The sequence below is a fragment of the Bombyx mandarina genome, chromosome 18 (assembly GCF_030267445.1).
Source record: "Bombyx mandarina strain Sakado chromosome 18, ASM3026744v2".
NCBI lineage: Eukaryota > Metazoa > Arthropoda > Insecta > Lepidoptera > Bombycidae > Bombyx > Bombyx mandarina.
Window position 1 is genome coordinate 13,068,346 of NC_143224.1, and position 20,700 is coordinate 13,089,045.

General features: G+C 37.5%; 1 protein-coding gene across 1 annotated transcript; it reads left to right on the forward strand.

The window, feature by feature from the left end:
- Window positions 1-13,985: 13,985 nt before the first annotated feature.
- On the forward strand, window positions 13,986-19,454 carry LOC114242065 (uncharacterized). The gene is made up of 4 exons (XM_089734723.1): window positions 13,986-14,087; window positions 14,988-15,134; window positions 18,047-18,212; window positions 19,333-19,454. The coding sequence occupies exons 1-4, from the start codon at window positions 13,986-13,988 to the stop codon at window positions 19,452-19,454; spliced, it is 537 nt and encodes a 178-aa protein (XP_089590849.1).
- Window positions 19,455-20,700: the final 1,246 nt, after the last annotated feature.

Consider the following 20,700-nt stretch of genomic DNA (forward strand, 5'->3'; position numbering starts at 1 on the left):
TATAAAAAATTAAACGAAACAATACGAGAAATAGTTCTATATTACGACAACACGATACACTACAGATTATTAACAAATTAACGAGACACAAAACAAACGACTAACAAATATATGAAAATACAATAATGAGAGAAACGCGCGATCAGTACGAGGCTTTGTGGCGGACTGCCGGCGCAGCAGCCCGGCGCGCATTTCGTGTGACATGCGCATAACGCATTTCGTGTGACATGCTAGTACGATTTTGGTCCCCATAATTTTCATACCCCGGGCCTATATATGTAAATCGATTCTAAAGGAGTAAACTCCAAAAAACAAATATTACGGAAAAAATATTTTAAAACTAAAAGAAACCCGAGGCCGGTTTACCTGCGTATCTTAATGAAGAGCAGGACACACGATTATTAAATTTTATTTAAATTATCTAATGCCAATAGCTACAAATCGAACGACCGTACGTGACACTACGTGGGAATGAGGCGTTCGCTCCTGGCCTTTTCATTTTTCATTATTATTAAATTTTTTTTAATTGTATTTTATGACTTGTTTTTTCCTTTATTGTAAATATTCTTATTTATTTAAAATATAAAGAAAATATTTGAGAAAAAACAAAAAAAAGCCCGCTGAGTTTGTTTCGCCGGTTCTTCTCAGGACTGTGGCTTTTTTTGGAACCGGTGGTAGAGTTAACATTGTTATTTATATTTTGACGACCCCACATAGTGGGATAAGGTGGAGAAAAAGAAGAAGATTTTGACATTCAACAAGTGTGTCATACTGGCATCTTAAGTTGAAATAAATGATTTTGAATTTGAATTTGTAGCTACACACAGATAAAATATTGCTACACTATTAGGTACTTACTGCGTTTTATATCGTGTTACTTAGAATCCTAGAAACTGACGTGGCTACCATGTTTGTTGGCGTCAACTTTTTGACCCTGAATATTGCTCAACAACCAAGTTAATAACTTAAGATTGTTAGTGGCCATTCGAAGAATTTTGCTTTAATTATTGGTTTAAGAAACAAACTCGAAACTCGCCATTACAGAGGACTTAACTAAGAAACGATCCGACAAGTTCGAACAGACGGATCGGACTTTGGCTAACTGTTCTAAACTCTAATCCTCTGTTATAGGTTCGACGCCCTACGTTTTATAGTTACGTTTATTTTGCAAGTTTTTAGTGTGGCCCCGGTGAAGACAAGGATGGAGTGTGTGAATGACGATATGAGAGAGAAAGAGGTGAGATAATTTTTACTGGTGGTAGGATCTCTTGTGAGTCCGCGCGGGTAGGTACCACCGGCCCGCTTATTTCTGCCGTCAAGCAATAATGCGTTTCGGTTTGGGGCAGCCGTTGTAACTATACTGAGACCTTGGTACTTATATCTCAAGGCGGGTGGCGCATTTACGTCGTAGATGTCTATGGGCTCCAATAACCGCTTAACACCAGGTGGGCTGTGAGCTAAGCCTAGGCGAGGTTAATGACATTCCTCAAAAAGTACAGCTACAGCGCACTTGGGTTCAACTGGCTGTTGGCAGCCCTAGTCATCCAATGGGTACTACTCTGCCAGTCCTTCTACCACATGAAGAATAACACTATTTATGTCACTAAGAAGTCTTTGCTTGGTAAGTTTGACCACTGATAAAGTTAACGCAACGGCAGTAAGCTCTCTAGTGAACAATAGGGAATAACATTGGTAAAATGGGGAAGAGGTCGACCAAAGAAGACAAGGATGGAATGTGTGAATGACGATATAAGAGAAAGAGAAGTGAGTGTTGAGATGACTACTGATAGAGGAGAATGGAATAGAAAAATTCGCTGTGTCGACCCCATCTAGTGGGATAAGGTGGAGACAAAGAAGAAGAAGAATGTGGCCCCGAAGCATGAACTACGTTGTTAGTTTAGGACCTCTTTATAGTATGAGTAGCGCGAGTTCCTCATTAGTTTCTGCTAACATAGAGGCTGCTTTGAAAAACCCTTGAGCGAGATGGCGTCACACGCCAATCTAAATAACAAGGGTTTTTGGACATCGCAATGCCAGAGGCGAAGTCAATCTGTCAATCCTTTAAAAGGCAATTTGATTTAGATAAGCGATCTGTTATACCTAAACTCCGATTGCTAATTTTACGGGTGATTGCAGAGTGTGCAGTGACGGCTTCTTGACGTGAATAACTGATCTAAAAGGATTTTTTAAGATCATCAAGTATATTATGGCCTGGTTATAAGCAGTGAGCGAGCCTTCTAAGCATAGGACAGTAACTATTTATTAATACGCTTTTATTAGTTTCAGACGTATGTATGTTAGTATGTAACGGAATCTTTGAACATGATTTTGACCACCTTCAAAACGTCGGATTAACTCCAAATTTGGTATACTTATTAAGGACCGATGACAATTCAATATATAAAAAAAATGGAAAAAAAGTTTAAAAATTTAAATACAACTAAAAAATGAAAAATAAATAATAGTTTAAAAAAACTAACAAAATACGCTTTTATAAAAAATTCAACTAAAAAAATGGAAAATAAATTTTAATAAGTTTGAAAAATGATTTTATTGTAAAAAAGGGTGACACTATTTTTAATTCAAATTTATTAAAATTTATTTTGTATTTTTTAGTTAGATTTTCTATAAAAGCGTATTTTGTTAGTTTTTTTAAACTATTATTTATTAATGAAAGAAAAGGTCATAGTCTTAATTGCTTTCGGAACTATGACAAAAATATATTCGTAGAATGCAATTCTTAAAAAGTTTACAGCAAAACGAAGGTCAGAAGGAAACAGCCTGCCACTGGTTACTAGTGGCTGGTTATAACCCAAGTATTTTATTGCATAGATGGGTGCACGAGCTCACAGCCCACCTGGTGTTAACTGGTTACCGGAGCTCATAGACATCTACAACGTAAATGCCGTAGTTCTAAGGTCTCAGTATAGTTACAACGACTGCCGCACCCTTCAAACCGAAGCGCATTACCGCTTCACGGCAGAAATAGACACCTACCCGTGCGTACTCACAAGAGGTCCTATCACCAGTTAAGTATCAAGATAAAAGGACAATATAGCAGTACTACCATCTACTCATATAAGCAATTAAAATGATGATGACTATGAACTTGGATAGTGACCCGTCATCACCATACATCTAGAGAGATAAGGGCGATGTCTCCAGTGTATGGATCAACAAGTCTCAACAAAAATGGTTTCTCGAAACTTTCTCGAAGCTTCTGTTTAATTTAAGCATCGTGCTGTAAAGTTAGTGATGTGAATTCTTATGCGTTCTCGTAGAAGCTGTCAGTCGACGTCAGTCCGATGAACACTATCTATAGGTGCTACTCTAATTCCAGTCACACATACAATATTTTATAATTCTATTTCTATTCTATCAGCCCACAGACGTCCACTGCTGGACATAGGCCTGTATTTTATAAATTAAAATGTAAGTAATGTAAGTAATGATACACATACAATAATGAAGTATGTAGGAAACCTTACTTGTAGGTTGTTGAAATGATTGCTTAACTTCACCACAACATGAATCTGGGCTTGTTAGATTTTTTTAATAAAAAAAAATCGGTTGTCTGTAAAGTCGGTTTACCGACGATATTTGAACGTGACAACGTCATAAGAAAATACTGATGGAATGGTTTCATTTTTCAATTATCGTTGCTATGCACTTCAAGGCTTACATGGAACGCCTCAGAGCGAGGTAACGCCGCATGAGTCATGTTTTTTCGTGCGTGCTGCCGGCTCCATCGAATTATAAGACGTTGTCACGTCAATAATGATACCTATATGGCACGAGGTAATCCAGTTATAAGACTGAAAACTCTATAAAGAAAACTTCGCAGAAAAAAGATTCGACTATCCTATAAAATCATACTGTGTAAAATTAAGATGTTTCTGAACTGTTAAAAATATTAACAATTCTCATTAACTATTACCTTACCTTACCCACCTTACCTAACCTTAAGCAAAATGGTGTTGCCAAATAATCAACTAAAAATCAAACTAAAAATCTATAGATTTAGGCCCAAGCCTGCACTCTAAGTAATGAGAAAAGTTCCTGTCGTGTGTACGGAGCAGCGTCGTCCTCAAGAATCTCGTTGCTCGTTTAAAATCAACAGGCGTTAGTGTAAACAAAGCGAAGACGCCTTTACCAAGTTTTGTGTTAAGCAACTGTAATCTTCTGGTTATTTCACGGTAGCACTTACTATAATTAACCAGATAATTTTTCATATAATTATAATGAATTAAAACAATATAAATTATAATGACTATTAAACTAGGATGTCAACAGTTATGTGATGTTATGATAGGATTATTCACAAAGTAATTGGTATTAGTACCTTTAAACGGAGTTTTCTTAAGTAGGTACTAATATATTTTTGGGAAACTTATGTTTTTGAAGTTATACTTCTTTAGGCGCGTTATGAAAAATTAATGAGAGTGTAATTTTACGATGCACGCGCACCGTGACACAAAATTAACAGAATGAAGTTGTCCACTAAATCGCTCATTACAATACGACGGACGTTACTTGGCGAGTCTGAATATAGCCGCAGGTGAACTTTCGCGCATGTACACTCATAAAAAAAGTGTCATTAGCATTCATTTTTTAGTAATATAAATGACAAAATTATTATTTAATATAATTCATACTAAATGTTATTAAATTATTAACGTTAAATATTTATTATTAATTATTTAATATTTAAAAAAAAAGAAATAAATTTAATAAAAATAAAGTATAACTTCTTACGCGCGTACATAAGTACACGCACCCTTTTTTAATCTATGACCCATCGTATATTATGTTCTCTATGGTTCGTCTAGTTTTCAGTCTGTTTAAGGTTTATGGGTCACGACTCCTACACTAAATAGTATTTTGGTTTTAACTGTTTAATATTCTAAGTTAAGTATAATACACATTGTATACTTATATATACCTCTATGATACTCGAAATTAGTTTATTTCGTAACTATGTCTTGTACTTAGGTTTTAATTTTAACCAAAACTAATTTACTACTTAATTTTAACCAAACTAATTAATTTTAACCAAATCTAAAATATATCTATCTATAAATTAAACCTATTATTTTGGTGTAAAACAATATTCCGAGTTTCACTGGAATTCCCAAAAATTACTAGAAATTTCGAGTATGCCTAAGCAGTAAAGTTTAATTACAATTATGTGGTTGCCGAGTTCTCGTATCTGAATTCTGAACCAAAACGATTACCTTTTGGACCAATTTATTCTGGAAAGTTCGAAACTTTAGCAAGCGCTGGAAATACCGCGATAAGCTCGCACCAAACGTGCCATCTTTTGAGGGCTGTTAAACAAATCAAATTGTCATCAATGATTACAAGTATTTTTAGTATCTTTTTATAACAATATGTGTTTTATTATTCCGTTTCCTGAATCCAAATTTTGTAAATTTATACTACACATTTAGAACACAATACGGGGTGATAATAATTTTTGTGGAATTAAACTTTTCGAAAGCCCTACATTATCTATATATAGATAAAAATGAATTGCTGTTCGTTAGCCTCGCTAAAATTCGAGAACGGCTGGACCGATTTGACTAATTTTAGTCTTGAATTATTCGTGGAAGTCCAGAGAAGGTTTAAAAGGTGAGAAAATATAAAAAAGCTCGGAATTATATTAAAACAAACAATTTTGTTTTTCCTTTGATGTGTCCCCTTGATGTGTCTTTTATTTATCGATTGAGGCACTATGAAGTCTGCCGGGTAAGCTAGTTATCTATAAAACAATATTATATTTCAATAAAAATATTATATTTCAAAATAAAAAAATATTATATTATGCAGAATATCTACACGGATATAACACAAAAATATTCTGTGAAATGATTAGGAGATTCCAGTTAGATACTTGGGTCCTACCGAATCACTTCCCGCTGGACATTTGTATAATGTGTTGGATATCACCGAGGGTAGGGGACAAGAGCGCGACGTTATCCTGGTGAGAATGAATTAGGAGAAGGATTATATCCAGCCACGGTACAGAGTTCTCGTGATTACAACTTCAGTGAGCTGCGGCATTGTCAGCTCGCGCAAAGATGCCCATCACATTTTTCTTCATCTGATTCTTACATTAAGTACTGTCGGTAGTACTTGTAGTTAGTAGTTTGTTCCAAATAAGTGGACAAGTTTTGGAACGAAGTTTCTTATGGGTCGATGCGGAGGGGTACCCTAACCGGGAAAAAACGTCCGTAACGTAAGATTTTTATTATTTATGTACATATAGTCTTAGTATGATAGCTCTACAGTGTTTAATGTATAGTCTACGTGATGACGGTTATTATTATTATTCATATACATAGCTGTTTATTTGTATATTATTTTTTTTTTTTTTTTTTATTAATAAAAAAATCATAATAAAAAATGTATACCCGAATAATTATTTTCTTTATACCTCGAATAGAACTTATAATTAATATTTTTATAATAAGGAACTTCGGCCTATCCGGTGTCCCACGACATCACACATCTTTTTTTATTTGCTTTTGTTCCTCCAACTGGTCCGACAAAGGTAACATGTATGAACTATGTTTGTAATTATATTTGAAATGATTAAGTGTTCGTATTTGTTAATGTTTTGCGTTTGTACGGACGCACAAGTGAGGTATTAACATTCCGCTTATTTCAGCGCCAAGCAGTAATGCATTCTGAAAAGTTGGAGAGCCGCTATATAATAGAGATTTTGACCTTGTGTCTTAAGGTGAGTGGCGGCGTTCGCATTGATGTCAGATGTCTACGGGTTTTAACCTTTTTTTAGTTTTTTTTTTATTGCTTAGATGGGTGGATGAGCTCACAGCCCACCAGGTGTTAAGTGGTTATTGGAGCCCATAGACATCTACAACGTAAATGGGCTACCCACCTTGATATATAAGTTCTAAGGTCTCAGTATAGTTACAACGGCTGCCCCACTCTTGAAACCGAAACGCATTACTGCTTCACGGCAGAAATACCAAGTGGGCCGTGAGCTCATCCACCTACAAAAATACAATATGAAAAGCATTAGTTCTGCAGGGTTGCGTAGTTTTTGGGTACAAAAGGGCCTTTTCTGCAGTTAGATGTACCATAGAATTCGTCTTGTTCATTTGTTTCTCATAGCGCTTGATTCCAATAGTGTCAAACTGATGAGGGAAATCAGTAAATAAGTTTTATCCAATAACTAGCTGACCCGGCAGACTTCGTAGTGCCTCAATCGGTAAATAAAATACCTAAGCCTTATTTAATTCCGAGAATTTTCATATTTATCTACCTTTTAAACCTTCCCTGAACTTCCACAAATAATTCAAGACCAGAATTAGCCAAATCGGTTCAGTCGTTCTCGAGTTTTAGCGAGACTAACGAACAGCAATTCATTTTTATATATAGAGATTATTAGATAGGCGGTGAGTGGTGCGACCGCTTCCATTACGCCGTGCTTTGGTCTGAGACCCTATACACTCGTAGCTCTGGTGGGAAAAGCTGGGCTGAAGATCACGCGACGATTCATAAGCGCTATTGTGCGGCTACCCTAATAAATATAAAATAAAACTTAAGCTTTATATAAACCGTGTACATTAAAATACATAAACAATTTAAATTGTACAGAATTACTTCAGCTGAATTTTGTAAGCCCTCTTTAGTTAAGAGCAGACTAGGGTTGCTTGTTTTAGTGAAATAATCAAAGAAAATTACGATTAAGTATAAGTTCAAACTATTCATTATCACGGAATTGTTTTGTTTTGTAATCAGGTTATAAGGTTTTATTAACAGTAAGGTAACGGCTATAAAGAAAATCTTCCACCGGCCAAGCGGGTGTCATTGCTGGGTAGACCGAATGTTTTATATGGAATTTCTACATATCTACATTCTACATGGAAGGTGTTTTTTTGCAAAAGTCTTTGCAGAAGTTTTTTTTCTATCGCGCTTCAAGTTTTTCTCGGACCTCCTGTGATGTTTGTCTCTACAGTACTTAGAGTAATAAACGTGTTTGTTGTAACGGGTAATGTTAGCTCCGCTCTTGCCTATTATCACTATAAAGCAGAAAGCTGAAACTGTATCAATAAAACACAATTATAGGCTACAATATGAGTTTCTGTGAGTTCAGTAACTAACTTCTAAGAAATTTAAGTAATATTATTATAATTATTTATTTATTATAATATATTTTAAGAAAATACTATCTAATGTTGCCTATATACTATTAAATTGGATATTATCTTTTATTCAACGCTGTGGTTATTTTTAAATATTTACATCAATACCGTTATTCCTGTATTATTCTAATATACCTTTATATTTAATCTTGTTATGCATATTACAAATGGTAAATTGTATTGTAAATACATAATAATATAATAATATAAACTTTGTACTTTCCGTAGTCCTCTAACCATCCCTATTTCCAAAGTAACCTTTATTTGTTATGAACTTGTAATGCTCCGAAAAGCCTTCTACGTAGTCCCTAAATTGCGTAGCTATATACAAAGGACTGTTACGGTTATATTGTTGTTGTTTTTGTTGTAGTCCTAGTGTACCCCGCTGGTATATGGGGCCGTCACAAGTTGTCCCCGCTTGACCCTGTCTTGCGGATCACTCCAGGTCACGTCCGCAGTCCTCATTTCACTCTCCACGGTGCGTCGCTAAGTTTGTACAGGGCGACCAGGTCTTCTCCTGCCAAGCGTTTGCCACTCAAACGCGATTGATGCTGCGTTGACTCCGCTGCGCCGTAGAGTGTGTCCTATCCAACGCCATTTCCGATGGGCAATGTCTTGCGCGATGGGGCTTTGGTCACATTTAGTCCAAATGTCTTTATTAGAGATAGTGACTGGTCATCGATCGTCGTGCGGAGGTCGTGCGGAGTATCGATCTCCGGTTAAATTGTTGATTGGAAATAATTCGTATAATGAAAACTATTCTTATGAAGGGATCACCCGTCGGTCAGTTCAGTTATTTTATTGTAATCATTCATAATGATGTTACCGTCTAATAAGACGGTAACATCATAGTGTCATAACAGATACCAGGGGTACCAGCCTTAATATCGCGAGGACGAAGCCTCGTGCTTAGCAATGAAATGAAAGGTATCATAAGGTACATCTACATTCTTACTTCTTTTTTTTCTTCTTGCTCTGATACCACTATACGGGTTCTGCGCGGTATGTCCTTGTTTTCCATCTAGGCCTATCATGCGCCATTTCTGCACTCACACCCTTCTCTCACATAGCCTTTCTTGCACAGTCATTATACATCATCATCATCATCAACAGCCCACAGTCGTCCACTGCTGGACATAGGACATAGACATTATACATAACCATTATTTTGAATTACGTCAAAATCCGTTAATTAGTTCACGTGTGGAAACGTAATAGACCGACACGTTTACCCTCGTATTTATAATTTGTGTCGAAGTTTTTTTATTTTTATTTTTTTTTCCTACCTAAGCTATAGTAGATAGTCTTGAGAGGCTGTATCAGCGACGCCTTAACTAGTATCTGTGTCTGAGGGTTAATTTACTCGTCGAGCCCTTCGTCGCAGGCGACGGGTTCGACGAGAACGATAACCGGTGCTTGAGGTACCTAAAAGCACCGTTAGTGGATCGGGAGGATCCGAAATGACGCGTTTGGGGCGACGTCGACTGCTTTCCATTCTTTCCGCAGGATCGGGAATGTAGTTACCGACGACCACGATGAGAGGGTTCTCGTGTCGTGCCGCTTTATCGAAGTGGCGCATCGACGCCGACTACAGATACTTACTGATGGACTCTAAGTCCAGGTCGTCATGGAGGTTGTGTGGAAGTAAAGATTGCTAAGATTCATAGCAATAAAAAGCGAGATAAACAGCATTACATTCAATTAAATATCAACTAAAGAATTGAGAGACAGCCCGACTGATGTTGTCTTATCCTCACGCCAGTATATATGATTGCTTCGCGACACGAATTAGAAGTCGTCGTAGCTTCAAGCACAAGATGTCCACTATCGAGCACGGAACTATACCGGTGTTCAAATCTTGCGGGCAGGTACTAACTTTTCTAATGAAATACGTAATTCACACGTTTTCACACGTAGGAATTACGTACGTAACGTCTACACTGAAGATATAATATTGTATGTTAAAACCCGCATATTTATTTGTGTAAGTTCTAGTCGTAGGGTTATGTTCTTCTGAGCTGTATATTTCGCGGAACAGTATAGCATTCCGGCTTGAAGGTTGGGACATTATATTATATTATTATTATGTTATACCTTAATTGTACAATTGAGGATGTACGGTACCTATGGGTTTCGGTAACTTTAAATAAGCCGTGAGCTCGTTTACAATAATAAAAAAAACGTTAAAAGTGTTTTATCGGTAATTTAAGCAATTTTATTTTTGAAGATGGTTCTCAATACTTTAATATCGAATAATACCTATTTTGCTATCTACAAATACAAATGAAAATGCAAGATGATTTTTATGTCAATACTCATATCAGCTGTCAAATGCTACGTCGATTAAAACAGTTATTGAAAAGTTCAGAAATGAAACACGAAAATGTGGAACAAATTAGAGTCAGTGGAGAGATTCCTTCTCTGCGTGCCGCTAAGGATGGGAGCTATGGTCGCCGCAATTTTAGGCGTAATTTATGGCTCCATCGGACTGTACTTTTTCGTATCAATCCCAATAAACTTTGCAGCGTGGAAGGATGCTTACATAAATAAGTTAGATCTGTTGTATTACCTGCTATTTTTAGGTGTTATTTTAACAGCTGTTTTTATTGCAAGTGCTATTTTGTGTATAGGTGTGTGTGCTGATAATGAAAAGATAATTTTCGCTTATTTATGGATTTTATTAGTGCAAATGTTCGCATATTTACTATTGAACGCAGGGGTCATATTTTATTGTATTTTTATTGATTTTCATTGTTTTCAAGGGTCAAGTGTCGTTGGGGTCATTCTTAGTATCTTTATGTCTATCTGTTATTCGATTTATTGGGGCTACATGCTGATTACTGTGAATAGTTATCGAATTGAGACGTTCTTGCTCGCTGAATAAGTAAATGTTTGCGAATATTATATTTTGAGATGTTTTACTTGTTAATCGCCAAAGCTGTTTTTTTTATTTACGTGGTTAATGCAGAGAGAGAGAGAGAGAGAGAGAGATAACAATAGAGCTTAGGTTATAATCTTTATTGTGAATACCCTTGTGCTTAACAAACAGAAGAGGTAGTTTTTTTTCATTGCTTATATGGGTGGACGAGCTCACAGGCTACCTGGTGCTAAATGGTCACTGGAGCCCATAGACATCTACAACGTAAATGCGCCAACCACCTTGAAATATAAGTTCTAAGGTCTCTTACTGGTGGTAGGATCTCTTGTGAGTCCGCACGGGTAGGTACCACCACCCCTTTTATTTCTGCCGTGAAGCAGTAATGCGTTTCGGTCTGAAGGGTGGGGCAGCCGTTGTAACTGTACTTGAGAACTTAGAACTTATATCTCAAGGTGGGTGGCGCATTTACGTTGTGGATGTCTATGGGCTCCAGTAACCACTTAACACCAGCTGGGCTGTGAGGTCGTCCACAAAAAAAAAAAGTATAGTTACAACGGCTGCCCCACCCTTCAAACTGAAACGCATTACTGCTTCACGGCAGAAATAGTCAAGGTACCTACCCGTGCGGACTCACAAGAGGTCTACCACCGGTAGATAATAGCATAATTTAAGGGATTCTTGGCCAGCTTCATAGTTTCATCAGATAGCTTTATCTCATAACATAATTTAACGAATAGTGCGAAGAGAACCGTCCCATAAAAACTTTGAAGGTAATAACATCGAAAAGCCGCACCAGAAAAACTTGGCATATTTACGTAAAACGGCAGACACATAAATTTCGTCCGCAGACTGAATACGTTTACATCATATTTTCTCGTAGACGATTTAACCCGAAGGTCTAATATAAAAATTATTCAATTTATGAAAATTACCCCAAAATTGCGTCCCGACGTTAGGGCGTTGGATTTAGATCAGTCAAACGAATGCCTGGTGTCTCTTGTGCCTTCGGTACGTGACTCATTTAGGAATATGCAGTTCGTTTAACTAACGCTCCCTCAAAATATATTAATACGAGAAGCAAAAACTTTGTATCCCTTTTTACGAAAATTACGCGGACGGAGCAATATGAAATTTCCCACAATTACAGAGTATATAGAGAAGGAGTGCAGAGTGTTAATATATTTTTTTTAATTATGCCTATAAAATACATTAAATCAATAAAAAATGTGAGCCGTCACGGGACGCCTGGCAGATGTGAAACATCGACATTATTTTGTAAAAGTAATATGCAGAAAAGAACAGATGTGACAGGTTATGTGTACTGTAGTAACAATACTGTACACACTACGGAGTATAAACTATAGGTATCCGAGCTCAGTGTAGCAAGAGAGATGGCTTAGCGCCGGATCGAGTGGGAGAGAATCGCACAGTCGATTGCGCATGGCGACGCGTCGCCACGGCATGCGTTGCCACGCCAGAAATCGGTTTTACGTGCGGCTATAGATGTTTCACATCAAAAAAATATTACACACACTACCATGTATTTGACGCATACACGCATGCATACTATTTATTTATTGTCAAAGTTTTGTTCTTGACGTCTGTGGTCAAATTGAGAATAGATTAAATATTGCTTGTCTTTATTAATATTTTTCTATAGTGTAGTCTTGGCGATATTTGTGATTATAGAAGTACATATAATACATAGTCTTTAAAAATAGAATCGTGATAGTGTAAAAACTTATAATTTCAATTAATTATAGTCGAATTTCGACTACCGGGCGACCACTAGTTTTTGTAAATGCACTGTGGCTTCACGAAGTTTTCTTTAAATACGAAGCTATTCTCAATGTTTGACGATAAAACAGTTTCGTATAAAACGCGAACTCGAAACTGCTGATACTCAAAGACTATCAAAGTAAATTTTATAGTTGGTCGCGAAGTTTAATTAGTCTCGAGCACCCGGCCAAGTTTAAAGTACACGTTAACGATTAAGCGGACCGAGCTAAATGCAGTTCCTTTTTAATTTACCTCCATTACAAATTGCTGATTTTAATAAAGCAATGTAAAGGTTTTTTTTTTGCTGAAAATACGGACTGGGTTTGTGTTAGGAGGAGATGATGTACGTATAGTTTTTGAGCTGAATTATGACAACTTTCTAAGTCCGTTGGAAGGTGACAAATTTCAAACTTAGATTCTCTTTTTAAATATTTCAATAACGTCTTTTTCGAATCAGTATCAGTGAGACATTGCACATAAGCTCTCTCCAGGTCATCCAGTACCGTTTTTGCCGGATAGAGCCGTTGAAGCACCGTGAGGTACGTGAGGTATGATCTTCACAAGAATTTAGATCCGTTACGTAAGTATCAGAAGAAAGTGTCAGAACGCTTCTTCTAAAAAACAACGCTTTTAGGCACTGCATACACCGGTCACCGTTCTCGTCGAAGTTGTCAAATACGACAAAGAGTTGGACATGTTACCTGGTCCATAGAAACGGCCCACTGAGTTTTTCGCCGCATCTTCTCAGTGATAAATTCAGCGAAGTACTACTTCTGGCTAGGAGTAATAAACCCTCCCAGGTTGAGTCCCGTGAGCTCATCACTCAAACCGTGCGTAACTGGAACATCTTCTTTAGGTTACCACCGACTAGTAGTAAAAAATACATATGTACATAACAATATAGCATTTGGTAGTGGAATTCTTAGCAAATAAACATAGATAGACGTAAGTGTCTCTGTTTTAGAAATAGACTATTTAAAATCATGTAAGACATTAAATATGATCGATTTTGTCAAATAAATCTATGAAAAGTTTTTCGTTATAATTGACAGAAAACTCAAAACAAAGAATTTATTAACCGTATTAGTCATGTTTTAGCTCAAAATGAAATTAAATGCTTCAGAATATTGTATTAGTTTTAAGTTTTTTATAAAATAATGTTGATTTGTGCTCAACTGAGGCCACCCGAGGAACAAGACCGTGGTGCAAGGAAGAAAGCTCTCAAAGACGCTGTAATATGCATCGGCTGGTTGAAAATTGTAAGTACATACTTATCTGGTTCTAAATACATAGATTCCGTGGCTTATTATTATGAAGCTGCTGATACTACAGACAGCTGCAACTTATAATATTGTGAATTCCGTTCGAAGCCTTTTTTTTATTTTTTTCTACCTTTTCTAGTATCCTCGGGTATAATATCCTAGGGATTATTCTAGATTCACCGAACTAGTAGGTGAGCTCACGGGGCTCAAACCGGGAGTGTTGCTAGCTTTGGCCCTAGCAAGAGTAATGCTTCACAGAAGCTACCACCGGATCGGAAACGCGATCCACTGAGAAGATCCGGCGAGAAACTCAGTGGACTGTGTCTATGAGTTAATTTACTCATCGAGCCCTTCGTCGCAAGCGACGGGTTTGGCGAGGACGGTGACAGGTGCTTGAGGTTCGAAGCCGTAGACTCCAGACTGCGCTAAAATGTATTCACGAGGCATCGTCACTGTTTTAATTTGTTTATGTTCATTACTGGATTGTAACTGCTCTTTAAATGGTGTTTTTAAATACTGTCTCTCTCTGATTTTTAATTGCATAGCTGGGAAGAGGAGGTTACTTTATCTCTGGTGGTTAGTGGCTACTAGACAGCAAATTTACTATGTCATGGAAAACTGACTACTTCGCGGCAGATTCCCGAGCCCGTAGGCTGTACTAGGGCTGGGTTTAATGCCCAGTCCTACTCGTTTGACAAGAAATGGAGTAGTTCGATTCTGCGGTATATATTTTTGAATGTTTTTATGTACTTGAAATTGATTAGGTTTGTGGTCATCCTCATTCAATCTATATCTGTCAGGTATTCTACACCAGTAACAAATAACGCATAGGTTAAATTAAAATACGCATTGGGCGCATAGCTTAAAAAAATATATATATCGATACATCTTTTACAGGTGTCGATAATATGCTACATGATTTTGTATTACCTGGTCCGCGCCAATAGCGAAGGTGGTATGTCCAATGTCCTCCAGAGTTTAACCCTGGCGATATTACCACCGCAGATAGTGCACGGGATACTCCTCTTCTTGGGAGCTCTTGAAGTAAGATAGTTTTTATTTGCTTAGAACAGCCGACCGACAACCAAGCGACACATTCAAGCGACTTATTGACACCCGTTTTCTGTTATGAAATTGAGGCGGTATTGGAATTGGAATATCATTTATTCTACCTTTCACAGGAAACACATGATTGGTTCGTGGCAGAAATTCATAGAATTATCTATAATTTGTGTGCGCTTACAATACGCACAAAACCACCACTCGAAATGTGTAAATAGGGGTGGGTAGGGTCAGAAAATAAGAACAACGTACTAGCACTCGGCACCGATGGTAAAATAACAGGATTTCAGACTTTGGCCTAAAGAGAGGAAAATATTTCAAGAACAAAGAAGTATTCAAACTAACAATAAATTATACGATCTTACGTCTCGTGTCCATAAAAAATGTCAATTTAAAGATTACCTTAAATAAGTAGAATACCAGCAACATTTAACAATCCACAACAATCTGATAGATTTTAAGTTTGTCTTCCTTTTGTGAAGCAGGTGTTCCCTAATAATCATATCCAGAACGGATATTCCTCGAGCGCTTAATATTGAAATCGTTGTAGCATATAGGATAAATACGACAGGGGCCAATGTTTTTTTGTTGTAAAAAACGCAAAATTGAAATATGCATAATTCATGGTAGCAAGGCGCCTAGCGAGCCCTCACGCTTATGTTAATTAAAAGACCGAAGCTCTACCATGTTAAGAGTATATTTAGAAGACATGTGACATTCATCCCTGACACTTCTACTGTTTTCCATTCCTCCAATCCCTACAATATCGTTTTTGCAGGTTAGCCGTCGGAGCTCCGTGGTTCTTGAGGAACGTCGAGTTACACGACGACCTGGATCCGAAAATATATGAAGTCAGCGTAATAAGGTTAAGGCTAAGGCTAAGCGATAAGGCTATGCGTCATGATAATCGCCTTATTGTTGCCGCCGCTGACAATTCCCCGAATCCTAATCATGTAGAAGCCATTCACTGTCGACGCCCTAGACACGTTCTTACGCATCCATGAGATTCAATAATCCTTGCATTAGACGCCTTTAACTCTAACACTAGCAGGCGACTTAGAGTTCGATGTGCAACCTAACCCATACATCAGCCCGCTGAGTTTCTCGCCGGATTTTCTCAGCTTGTCGCGATTCCGATCCGGTTGTTGATTCATCCGCGAAGCAGCTGCTCTCGAGTTATTAGGTCTCCTTTGGAGGCGTTAGAGCAGCTGGTAGCTAATCCACCCCTTGTGGCTAAGCCTTTGCTCGCTCACCTGTCCCGGTGAAACTGGAAAGGCCTTAAGGACACCAGTAATCCATCAATCATAAAAAAAATGTTTTCAATTTGTACCAAATCAATGATGAGTGCTATTTTGGAGGGTAAAATAAACGTTATTCTATTTTCATGAAATCAGTATCCAAATTGTAGTGTCGATGTTTTCCGGTTACGTATCGAAAACTCGTATCTTCTCTACAACCAATGTAAATAGTAAATTCAGAAATACGTGCCTTTCAAAGACATTTTTCATTTTATGTGTTCTGTAACTGCAAAGGAGCGGCCCACATGATTCAGATTTTATTGTCATAACACTAAAGATGAAGTAGCCCGGGGCAATTGTGGCTTGCGATTGAGGAACTAGAGCCTTTGTGAGTCGACGAACCGCCTCCGGGACGTTGTTACTGAATACCAATACAAATAAAAAGTTGTGACATGTAAATTGACCAATTTCTGATTATTAAAAAAGTAAGGTCTACAAAAGTAATGACTAAGAAAGGTATTTAATGAGGATTACGAGGCAGTAGTTGACTGTTGATCAATGTTGACCTGGTCAAATAGCTTGATGCAAATGACCGGCAGACACTTGATGGGAGAGACTTAATTAAACCGGTCAAATAGATCATATTATGTATATGGGTAAGTTGTGGGTATAATAGGAAACATATTGTGACTTAGATATTGAAAGAATTACTTCATTTGGAGATATACTGTTCTCGATTTATGTGGAAACTAGTCGAAAAAAATATCTTCAATCTGATATCGGTTGATAAGGCGGTATGATTGAGGCGAGAAATTGCATTCTGCTGTTTGAGGTCTCTCTCAACGGCAATAGTCCGTTCAACTGGTGGGAATGAAGTGATCGGTTTATGTTTTTTTGTTGGAACTTCCTTTTGTATTCCTTCCTTATATATGAATTATATGTTTTTATGAAAAAAGTAACCCAAAGTGAGTGTGACTACTATGAGAAGTACTGGCTCGCTGCGTTGTTTGGCAAGGACTCAGACTCAGGACTGCGGTTTTTGTTAGACTCGGTGGTAGATATAACATGCTTTTTGACATTCTTTTTTATGTCTATGGGCTCCAGTAACCACTTAACACCAGGTGGGCTGTGAGCTCGTCCACCTATTTAAGCAATAAAAAAAAAGAAATTGTTTAGATGGTCGGGCGAGCTCACAGCCTACCTGGTGTTAAGTGGTTACTGGTAAATGCACCACCCACCTTGGGATATAAGTTCTAAGGTCTCAGTATAGTTACAACGGCTACCCCACATTCCAAACCGAAACGCATTACTGCTTCACCGCAGAAATAGGGTAGTGGTACCTACCCGTGCTGACTCACAAGAGGTCCTACCACGAGTAATCATTCGATGTGTTTTATTGACATTTAAGTAAATGGTGTAAATTTTAAATGTATTTGTAATTCCACTAATATTAATCAGATGCGACTGCTGCAACTTCCTTTCGCCTATTTTACTTCTTAACTCTGCAATTTCTATCCCCCAATCATTTGCAAGCAATTGATTATTGCAAGCACGCACAGGTGGGTACCACCGTCCTGTTTAATTATGCCACAAAGTAAACAGCGTTCCTGTTCGCAGTGTAAGATCAAATCAAGTTATTTTAATGTTTGGTTCCAGGAGCGTGTCCTAGCGTTAGAAATTGGCTTATGGTTTTGTCTAATATTAGGCTCATACAACACGATACTCGGGATCATGGGCGGTATATACTTCATAAGGACAGGGTATCTGACGATGCACTTCTTATTGGCTCTAATCTTCGCTTTGATGGCCATGTCGCTGTTTTGTGAGTATTTGCAATCTAAACAGATTAAGGATTACTATTAAGGGTTCTAAACAGATTTTATAGTCGAATTCCGTAGGCGGGTACCAATTTTCCTAATGAAATACGTACTTATAAATTGTTCACGATTGACTTCCACGGTGATGAAATAACATGGTGTAAACATAAAAATGAAACCCGCAAAATTTTTACTAGCGTAATTACTGGTAGTAGGACGTCTTGTGAGTTTGCACGCGTTGGTACCATCACCCTGCCTATTTCTGCCGTGAAGCAGTAATGTGTTTCGGCTTGAAGGGCGGGGCAGCCGTTGCACTATACTGATACCTGTGGGTGGCGGCATTTGCGTTGTAGATTTTTATGGGCTCCGGTTAAACTTAACATCAGGTGGGCCGTGAGCTCGTCCACCCTTGCAATGAAAAAAAAAGTTAAAAAAAGATTTAAAACTCAAACAACGACACGAGTACAATAAATATGTACTTTAGACCAGTGATCACGTTGTAAGCATATCATTCATTGTTAGTATCGTCTGCGATACACTATGCAGTTAGTATTATAATAATAGTTAATAATCTTAAGAATTTCGTTCTCATTGAGAGTATTTAGATCGACGACGCAGACCATCTTAACACAATATGTAAATTCTGAATTCAAAACATAAGCCTTTGTCCCTAAAGCTCATAGACGGGGTACTAATCGGGGTTTGACGGGTTGGATCCAAGATTCGGCTACACATTACTACAGCCCTATCTTGGAAGAAGCATCACAGAATTGAAATAGCTAATTGACCTCTTACTTATTATAATTAATAGCCTTGGGAATTCGACCCCTGTCTCGACCAGCTGGTCTACAGCAAAGAAGCCTGTAACTAAGTTGATTCTTTAATTTCTCCAACTGCTATGATAATCGTGCACGAATTAAAATATAAGCTTAGTCATCGCGTGTTGTATGGGGTCAGACATCTGGTGTGTTCTGTCTGCATCGCGCAAATATTATCTACGCCATCAGTGAAAGATTATTAATTTGCATCTCTTATGAACCAAACGGACTTGTAGCACGTCCGTTTAGGGCTGGTAAAATGAATATACCCTCAAGATAAATAAAAAACTTTATTCCTTTTTTGCAGCTGTCCTTTGTCACGATGTGTTGATTGTGTACGCATATAAAGAAATGCTTGTGACGACATTATCCACACCTGTCTCTGTGGTGCCGCATTCAGAACAAAACACAACGGAAAATCTTAAATAATGGATCAAAAGTTCAGAAAAATCGAACTACACTTCGTTTTCGATGGTTGTTTTCATATATAACTAATGAATCTTGTTGCTAGATAAGTTTGTCGCGAAAATCTAATATACTTATTTTGTTTGAAAATAACAGAGTAATCTTTGTCGCTTATCAATGATATTAACCTAGAAAACTCTTTGAAGTTTCAATAGCAACTGTCTAATTATTCGATCTGAACTGACAAGTGACGGCAAAAGGCGTAGATCCTGAACAACAATTAATTTCTGAATATTTTGAGAGACTGAATTTCAATATTTTGTATAATTTGGAATATAGTATTGTTTGTCTTTACGTAGTTTATTTTCTGTAAACAAGTACAAGTGGACTAGTACAAGTGGCCACTTGACCTCAAGGCTCAATTTTATTATTGAAATACTGTGTAAAATGCAAGTTATATATAAATTCTTAATTAAAGTAAAAGTAACTGTTGGTGGATTATTTTAAGTTTGGTGGAATCTAGCAATCAAAGCACAGAGTCACAACTGCATTCTGCTCGCCCGCCCAACGCATGTTACACTTGTATTGAAATTACACGACTGACAATTATCCTATGAGAAATCTTTTTAGTTGGGGATCTAACGCTTGGCTGGCTAAGTGACGTATGATTTTGCAGTTACAACATGTCTGATAATTATCCAGTGATTCACATGTATAATCGCCAAATAGCAGCACTAACAAATAGTACATCATTCCAATTTTATGCTCGGAATAGAGAGGTAACCAAAAGCTCGCAGAGAGCGAGGAGCGGTCGGTAAGTATGACTGCGTTCCATTCTGGAAATGTTGCGTGTTCCGTTTGATTGATGTATGTGCATATGTTGTGAGTGCGCACGGTCGGGGGCAACGGTGATCCGTGTATGAAGTCAGCGTCGGAACGATGAACCACTTTTTAATTATTATAAAAAAAATAACACAATATTCCTAACCTAAAAGTACATGTTATTATCCGCAACATGCTTCGTCAGATTACAGAAATAAAGTTATCAGCAACATGCTTCGTCATAAAGTACAATACTTAGTTTCAGCTGCAAGCGTCGTCACTTTTTAATTATCAAGACTGATACTGACCGACCTGATGTAAATTAGTTATCGTAGCTTATAATCATTAACAACGTAAATGCCCCCACCCAGATTGAGACATGAGTTCTAAGTCTCAGTTACAACAGTACAACGGTGGCCTCACCTTTAAAACGAAAAAGCATTACTGC